The following is a 9,227-nucleotide window of genomic DNA, read 5'->3' on the forward strand; positions in this document are numbered from 1 at the left end:
ACCGCTGCTTTGATCGGTCAGTTTGTTTGTGTTATTGTGTGACTTTAGTGAATCCAAACTAACCTTTAAAAACACTAAAATCAAACAATAACACAAGCAAACAAACAGATTGGGTTAGCGGTGGACCAGCAACTCAAGTGTTATGTGAGGTAAAATTACTGATTTTTGCCTGTGGAGTTTGGTTGGTTTGGAGAGAACAATATTTGGATTATTATCAGGCAGGCTTTTTTTAAATGTATAAAATACCTTTTGCTGCTGACCCTGTCCACAGCAGTACATTGCGTAACTTCAGTGCTAGTATTCCTCTCTGTTTCTCCACACTGAGGGTGTGCTGCACACCATCTACTCTAGGCAACATACTATGTGTAAGTACCTCATAAAAGCCCACTTCAAATAATCCAAACTATCCCTTTACCCTTAATAAAGGGAGGATTTATAGCTGGATTTCTGTTTTAACTACAGAAGATGTACCTAATAAACTGAGTGTATTTCAACATGCCATCAGGACCTGGCAACCTTAAATTACCTTTAAGGAACCAGGAAGAAACATTTGTTTATTTGTTACCATCACTTGATCTTCTTCTTTAAATTCTTGCACACAGTGTACAAAAGGTCAACAGATGGTTTGCATGATTGTCCTGGTACAACTTTACTGCCTCCAAGAAGGCAAATTTCCTATGCAAATACCATCATAGATTATATGAAGAGCCCAAGAGAGCAGGAATGAAATCATCTAGAGTAAACTGTGCTGCTTTGGAATGACTGTACAGCCTTGAGACCTTGGCAGGAAGTGGAACTTAGTGGGGTTTCCCTCTGTTTGGGGACCCAGCCCTTCCTCTGTGTCAGAGATCTAGTTCTTATCTGCAGGAGATGGCGTAACCAGGGAAAACAAGGAAACAATACCATCCTGATAGTCTGTGGGTGGTTCCTGCTTTTACGCCACAAATGTCTGTTGGTGTTGGCAGTGGCAGAAAGTAATCCCTTTTATAAGTGATTAAGTGTTTGATACGTGTTGCTACGGCCCCTTTTAAACTCATACATACACATTTAGGTTAAAGAGGTCAAAGTGTTCTGAGCAGTCATGGAGCAAAGTTTATAGACCAGTCCCTTAAAAACTACACGTCTAGAATTAAAAGTGCTAAGTGAAAGTTTCCACCCAGAACCCCTATGGGTGTACTACAGAGAAGCCCTCTATGGTGTAATGGGCCCACCCAGAACCCTCTCTGGGGGTTCCATCCAGAACCTTCCCACCTTCTGAGTGTGCTAACAAGAACCCACTCAGCCCTTTTCCACCAAATTAGATCTGGTTCCATTCTAGGCCCTGTTCCGGTTCAAGCACCAAATTTTGAACCATTCTACCAAATCCATTCCTACCAAAAATAAACTGGTTCAGAAAAGTTGGCTCCCTGCTGGAAGCAACCAAGACTCCAAGGATCTTGAACGGAAGAACTGAATCTTACTTGGCGGAAAGGGGCCCATCTGGGATTCTTTGAACCTTGTAGGCCTTTTCATCCAACACAGAAATGGCCCCGTACTTAAGCACTCAATTTTGAACAGTTATGAGCTTTTCCACCAAAATAAACTGGCTCGTATCCTGAAAAGCTGGTTCCCAGCTAGAACCAAAAAAATATGCGGTTTTACCTGGGAACCAAAGTAAGTGTGCCATATTATACAGGTTGTTGTGCACTGTAGTGTGGATGACATCCTTGGTTACAATGAAGCCACTCAAACCTGATGAAAAAGTGGGCTGGTTCATGGTTCCAAGGAATAAGAAAAAGGGCTCGACCATGGTGGTATCTAGAGAACAAGCTTGTGTTTACACCAGTTTTGAGGAGAACCATTGTAATCAAGGATACCATCACCAGAGGGCGCTGCACAAAGCACAACAACCTGTATAATTTTACATGCCTACTTTGGTTTTTGGTTGCAGTTAGGAACTGATTTTTCCATTTATTTTTGGTGGGACTGTCCAGAATGGTTCAAAACTAGGTGCAGGAACCGGCACGGGACCATTTCACGTTGGTGAAAATGGCCTGTCACAGTGTTCTACGGCAAACCAAGAGTTTCATGTGAATATTTGATATTTTTTTAGATTAGCACCCATCATATCCAAAAGACACTCATGGCATGACATGGCAGGTTTTGTTTTTTTGTTTTTTTGTCTGTTTGTTTTTCATGTAGAACCCACCCAGAGGGTTCCGCTGAGAACCCTTTTATATTCCAAAGGTTTCACCCAGGGGATGTAAAAATATATTTAATATGACTTTTTCAGCTATAACCCTATTATCTTCCAATGGTTCCATAGATTGTCTATATTATTGTCATCCATCATTTTAACAAACCATGTTACAATTACTATTGTTTAAATCCAGTTAATATCCGTGCTTTCAACAATCCATGAAGGAATCTCTCTTCCAAGATGTAAATGTTTCTGGGTAGAACCTCAGCCCTTCCGGAAGAACTTTTTGGAACCCTTATTTTTAAGAGCATGTGTGTCTGTCATCTCAGCTTTCTATTGACTGCAGATTCTGATGCTGGTTTATAAGGCACTGACTTGCTGTCCCGCTGTAGGGACGCAGCCTGCTCTGACACAGAAGTGATGACCGGTGCATGGTTATCTGTCACGCGATCCGAGGAGTCGGTCAGCTGGTCGCTCATGTGATCCCGGTCGATGATGTTGGTGGTCTCAGAGTCCAGCTCCCGAACCTTTTCTCGGTAGAACCTATGTCTGAGGCGTGTCACCTGGGGCAGCTCCCAACATGTCTCTAGTGCAACCAGGACACACACCAAGCCCAGCAGCAAGTAGACTGGAAGAGCAAACACACACACATACACACATAATGGCAGCGTGAGGAAACAAAGACCAGAGCAGTATGACTAATAAGATTAAAAATCAGGGTTTGGTGAACAAATGAAGGGTGTAGCAGCTAACAGTCATGGCTTTGTTTAACCTTGTCAATTAGAAAAGATAATTATGTTCCAATAACAGTTAAGCAAACTTTGTAACTTGGACAACTTCCCTCTTTCCTATACTTAGATATGCTATGTGCTAGACTCATATATGTTGAAAATTTTGAAGATGGTTGAAAGATGTTACTGGTGGACCTGTAAAAAACCAACATATAATCACATCTCATGTTAGCTAATCTTAATTAGCTAACATTTTTATAACATAAATTGGCTAGTTAGCTAGTGTTTTCTAACATTCTGACTTTAGATGTGACCTATATGTCATGCACACGCGCTGCTTGGCTTGATTTGGTGTGACTCAGTGCATCAGCCCAACACAGCGGAAATAAAGCAGAGACCTGAAAAGTATAAACAGGTACTGCTGTCCTGCACAGACATGAGGCTTTGGGGTGCACATCACTAAAAAAGACAGAAAGGCTAGTGGTCTGCTGGCAATGTGGAAGGAGTCAAGTACCTATTTTTAGCCGCGTTTAAAAAACCTACATATGGTCACTAGTCTAATATTGGACTTTTGGGTTTGTTTCTTTTTCTCTGTGAAATACTGGATATGGTTGACATTCCAAGACCTCTACAATCCTTCAGTAGAAATATGACATGGGACAATCACTCTTCACTATGTTAACTGAGACAGTGAGGCGCAGGTAAACAATGCTTTGTTTTCACAAGGCTGGAAACCACTCCTCTACAGGATGATAGGGATGTAAAGATCCTTTGATGGATGTGTAATGATCCATGATCAAATGTCATCTATGCAAAGTGAAAACATCTATCCATATCATCATCACGTCTGTGCCACCACTTCCGTAAATTCAGAAATAAAATACTTGAAAAATACTTGAACCTGGATGGGCATCTCACTCTGAAGTCTGCTACATAGGTTAGTTTGTTTCTCTCACTGCGGTAATATTAGCTGCTCTGTTTAATCTATGTTAGGCTGAAAAAATGTGTATGCAGGCTGGACTTAACTATTGTTTTCTGTCAGGAGATACAGAGACTTAAACTAGTGAGCAAGAAAAAGAATAGATAATAAAGTATAAATAAACATGCACTGACCATGATGGCCCACTTCATGTTGGAACAGCTCATGTGATTTGGGGTTGCACAGCTCAAAAATTGTCAATAGACTACCTAAACTGTAAGGCAGGCGCAAGAACAGGTACCATCACCTCCTCCTCTACTTGAGGGGGATTCGTCAATCCATGTTAGTGGATAATAAGAAATAATCAATTAAATCAAGACAGAAAGAGCAGCGTGCTACTAAAAAATACAAATGAAATGGATTAAGAACCAAAAAAATAAAAAGGTACGGTGAAAGACGCAAAGAGTAGTGAGTTTAGTAGTGAGACAACAATTGTTTATTAAAAAATAAACTGAGGACTGATATGATGCGGAAACACCTGAATTACAGCACCTCTTCCAACAACAAAAAAATCCAGCATCCTTGAATAATTGTAATTTGTTAAGCTATAAGTAAAGGAAGCATCTGCTAGCCAGTAGGGTAATTTATGCAATGTAAAAATACTATAGGCTTTAGCTAAAACCAAACAGATGCGAATTTTGTACTTCAGTTAAATGTTCTTGCCATTAAGAAATGTTTTATGTCTGTTTGTGGAGGGACTTCATTGCACTTAATCGGTTTCAATTAATTAAAAATATTTATGTTATTGTTTTGTTTTATGGCCAAAAGCAGAAAAGAAATGGATGTGAGCTTCTTTTGTAACTGACTGTCAACATATCGTCTCATATGGATTACAGGCCCCCATTTGAATTAAAGTGAAATTGTATTGTGGCAGACTTTGTGATATCAGCAAATGCCACTTCATTGTCCAAAAAAATCAATACAATATTGTATCATGATGAAACTTGTGATTTATGCCCCTACAGGACGGGAAAATTCACTAATGCTTGAGTTCGTTAAACCCTTTCTAAGCCAATGACTGCAACAAAAGGTGCAACAAGTACCTTTCCAATCCAAGAGTTTTTTTTAGGGATAAAATGTTTCCACATGACAGCATTGGCAGTATGTTCAGCCAACTGCTCACCTGTAATACCCAGCCTGTACAGCTGTGGGTGAGGGTTGTCCTCTTGACTCTTCGACTCTCCAGGGACGTAATCCCCGAGGCCAATGGTTGTTAGAGAGATGAAACAGAAATACAAAGACTCCAGAAAGTCCCAGTCACTCTCCAGGCTGGTAAAGATCCACGCAGGGATGATGAGGAGGAGCAGGGCCATGATGACAGCCAGGCAGACGGCATGAACGGCAGCTAGCTTCGATTTAGGTATGGCCCATCGACGGTGGAAGTAGGAAATTGGACGTCGAGTCACCAGAAGCAGAATCCTCTGCACCACAACCGAGAAGAAGAAGAGGGTGACAGGGATGCCAAACAGGGCGTAGAAGATACAGAAGGCCTTCCCTTCATCTGAGAGAGGAACAGTGTGGCCATAACCTGAAAACACAACCAGACATGCAGCAGAGTCTTAATTACAGGGTCATAATTAGAGATGGGAGTCTTCTCCAGGAGTCACCTGGCTCCTGTGAAGCTCAACACACATAACAATTACATAGAAGGAAAGAAAAACAAAGGCTCATTCAGTCTTCTTATGAAAGACAAGTTTGATCCAAGAATGATTGAATTTTAAATCTATAAATAATAACCTAATCAAATAAATCAATTATTCATTTATACCTTTACCCTGTGATGGAGCTTTGGGGGCGTCAGTTCTCATTAAAACCCACAGTAAATCCCCACCAACACCTTTAAACCTGTTTCTGCTTACTAAAGGAACAGGTAAAGCCTGACAGGATGTTAGTACAGTCAATACAAAGGTTACCAGACCATATACATTTTGTCCTTGTGACGATTCCAGATAACCTTGACTGCTTTTCATGATGAAAAAATACATGTTCAGTAACATGATTTTACCATTTTTCAAAAACTCACTCAGTATAAAAGTATATGAATCATTTACTGTTTTTATATGTTTGAAGTGACATTTCTTTGCAAAAGTCAACCTACCACAAGGAGACAAAAGACAAGTACAAGGAGACAAAGAAGCACCACAAAGAAACACTAAACTACCACAAGGAGACAAAATAATTATGAGGAGACACAAATGTACCACAAGGAGACATAAACCCAGCACAAAGAGACACAAAATGACTACAGAGACACACAAGTACCTCAAAGAGACGCACAAGTATTACAAAGTGACACAAAACAAATACACAGAGACACTGTCCCCTTCAGTCTGTGTGGCCTTGTCATGATCTGTCCATGCCAATAACAGCTTATTAACATGTACAACTCTAGACTTGATGGTTTACTAGACAGTGTGAAACCTGCAAGTAGTTATTGAAGGATTGACGTTTATAACTGCATTATTACCAAATAGATGAGTAAAATGTGTTTTACAAATTGTTACTTCACTTTGCTGTTTGACCTCTACTGTGCAGAAAATGTATGTGAAGAGTTTGACCTCACGTTCCTATGCTGAAGTGGAAAAGTTTCGCTGTGCTCAACTTAAATCTCAGTTTCAGACGTGCATGTACAAGGATGATTTTATTTGGGTGTTAATTACACAAATGTGGTTTGGAAATTTGAAACTTCCAGCACACATAGGCCTGCACAGACTGAGACAGTCTTTTTAGCAGCCTCCATCTGAATGCACTTTATGTGTGTTACTGCACCATATTTGTGTGTTTTCTTTTTGTTTTTTTATGTGGCAGCCTTTATGTCCAAGGAAATTTCCTTCAGAACAAATAAAGTCATCTTAAATCTTGAGGGAGGAGACATTTTTTTGTCCAGTAGTTAGACCTGAAAAATGAAAAATATGCATATCAATGGATTATGGAGGACAGCTGCAACAAGTCTTAGCTAAGCAGCCATGACCAAACAAATCACAACAGCATTTTTTTACATAAACTTGTCATTGTTGCCGTTTTGGACAATAAACAGGCTACATATTTTATAAAAGTTTGTTACATTTAATGAATTCATAAAGCTGCTCTGTACTTAATTTCATTTGACTGTGGCTAAGATGTGCTGTTTTTTTGTTTGGGGTTTCGCTTTTTTCTTTGTTTTTTGTTTTGTCCTTTCTTCCTTCATTTGTTGTTAACATGTTTTTGCTAAGCAAGCTAATAAGAATGTCTCAAAAAATTGTAAAATTTGTACAATGATATATACAAAGATTGGTTAGTATCTTTAAGTTTGCACATGGATTCAAGGTAGGCCTACGTTCTTCATATGAACAATCAAAAGTAATTAAACAGTAATTATTATTTCAGAAATTTACAAAAATAAAACAAATCATACCAAAATATTGTAAAACAAAGCATATTTTCACAATGCTATGCTTATTGAGACAAATAACAAAAGTTAATTGGGGAAATTTACTGTATTTTTAACTTGTTGCAACCATTACTTGATTGTGTTGCAACTGTCCCCAGGGCTGGGGTCAGCTGCAACATCTAAATTCTTTCGTTCAAATAAAAATTGAGAAAGATACATCATCTGTAATCATCTCCAAGTTCAACATGTGATTGTATATTCCATTTGTACTGGAAACTTGGACATTCCAAGTTCCCAGTCAGAAATTTCAACTGGAACACCCCGTGAAACTGGATTTCTGACTCGAAAGTCGGACGAACCTCACCAACCCTGACCTCAAAATACAAGATGGCTGCCCTCAACAGTGAGTCAAAGTTGTACTATACTGTTTATTTGCATTTCTGTCTTTATTTGTTTATCATTAAATCAGTTGTACACACAGCACAGTGCAAGTTCCATCTGTGGACATATTGCAACACCGTTTGTATCTACAAAATACTGTGAATGCATTGTTGTCAAAAGGTATTGCTAACTATGGCTAATCTGGCTAGCTTGTTTACTTTTTTGGACTTTCTGACTTATTTACTGAGTGTGCTGTAATTCCCAGATCTGACTTCTGATTTAGGAGATTAATGGAGCACAGCATAAGTTCAATATATAAAGATTTGGTCGATCTTGTCCAAATAGTCTCTGGGTGACAGAGAAATGCAACAAGTGTTGCAACCGTCCCCAGTCTCCCCTACATGTAATTTTAAGAAAGCTATTGCATTTTTTTTGGTCATATTAGACGCAAATTATAATTCAGAGCGGAGTATTTCCTTGCAGTATCTTTTAAAACAAGTCTGGAGCCATAAAGCCATTTGTGACAACAACAAAAACTCTTAATAAAGTGTGACTTCTCACAAAGTGCCACTAAATGAAATGTACACCCACAGGAGTGACCACAGATTACTGCTCTCACTGTGATTATTAAACACCTGAGTCTCCAGCCGGGTCTCACCTGTGGTGGTCAGCACGGTGCTGGTGAAGAAAAGGGAGGACACAAAGTCCCAGTTCTGGCTGGTGTTGTTCCCCAGTACGGACACTCCGTAATTGCTGGCCTCCAGTGCCCGGGCCAGCAGCACCTCCAGGTGTGCGTCGGACACGCAGGTGTGGTTGCTCAGGAAGTCCCGCCGGGTCTCCAGCAGCTCCTGCCGGAGCTCCTGCTCGTACGGCAGCTCGATGGCGGAGAAGATCCCGGCTCCGATGACCAGGTAGAGGACGTAACAAACGACCAGCAGCGCGAAGTTCAGCGCCGACTGGTGTCGCTCCACAAACCGGGAGCACCAGCCTCCAGTACAGCCGCGCACCATCACTCCAGTTTACACAAGCTGATCACACTTTATTTATCACCAGTTACACTAAATACGCTTCACTTAACGAGACAGGAAACCATTTTTTTATAGTAATGATTTGTATCCTCTGCTGTTAGACGCGTCTTCCTCATTCTTCACATCTCCGGGTACTGATGACGTCGATCCCTCACCGCACCAGGTAGAGTGTGTGTGTGTGTGTGTGTGTGTGTGTGTGTGTGTGTGTGTGTGTGTGTGTGTGTGTGTGTGTAGTTTCGTTCCTGCACTCTCCTCTCCAACCGGTTTAACAGGTTTAGTGTTTTCAGTCATCGCAAAGGATTTGTTTTTTTAAACTCGATACTCCAGGTCATGTTTCTTTTCTTTGGAGACTCAGATTTATTACAGAGAAAACTTTTTGGTTTTAAAAGTAAAATGCGATGCGGTTCTGAAGGAATGTTGGCAACATATTACTCTCGAATATAAAGTGGTTATTCTTAGCCAATAATTTTGCAAGCAAAGGCACTGGTTGTTTTCTGTGTTGATGTGTTCTTGTTTGCCACTTTGGTTATATGGACACTGGTTGTCTTTTGTGTGCGTT

The 9,227-nt window shown here is 40.2% G+C and overlaps 1 protein-coding gene across 1 annotated transcript; it reads right to left on the minus strand.

The window, feature by feature from the left end:
- Nucleotides 1–2,288: 2,288 nt before the first annotated feature.
- Nucleotides 2,289–8,817, minus strand: LOC146312174 (potassium channel subfamily K member 1-like). Its single transcript, XM_084740218.1, has 3 exons — nt 8,299–8,817; nt 5,013–5,417; nt 2,289–2,807 (listed from the first exon to the last, which is right to left on the minus strand). The coding sequence occupies exons 1-3, from the start codon at nt 8,648–8,650 to the stop codon at nt 2,500–2,502; spliced, it is 1,065 nt and encodes a 354-aa protein (XP_084596344.1). The 5' UTR covers nt 8,651–8,817; the 3' UTR covers nt 2,289–2,499.
- Nucleotides 8,818–9,227: the final 410 nt, after the last annotated feature.

The sequence above is a fragment of the Lutjanus erythropterus genome, chromosome 17, assembly GCF_056507025.1.
Source record: "Lutjanus erythropterus isolate fLutEry1 chromosome 17, fLutEry1.hap2, whole genome shotgun sequence".
Lineage (NCBI taxonomy): Eukaryota > Metazoa > Chordata > Actinopteri > Lutjaniformes > Lutjanidae > Lutjanus > Lutjanus erythropterus.

Excerpts from the sequence above, each read along its gene's own strand:
- LOC146312174 (XM_084740218.1), bottom strand. The coding sequence starts at position 8,650 with ATGGTGCGCGGCTGTACTGGAGGCTGGTGCTCCCGGTTTGTGGAGCGA. Across the intron at positions 5,418-8,298 it reads CACCGTGCTGACCACCACAG|GTTATGGCCACACTGTTCCT; the intron begins GTGAGACCCGGC and ends TTGTGTTTTCAG. Across the intron at positions 2,808-5,012 it reads GTACAGGCTGGGTATTACAG|TCTACTTGCTGCTGGGCTTG; the intron begins GTGAGCAGTTGG and ends TTGCTCTTCCAG.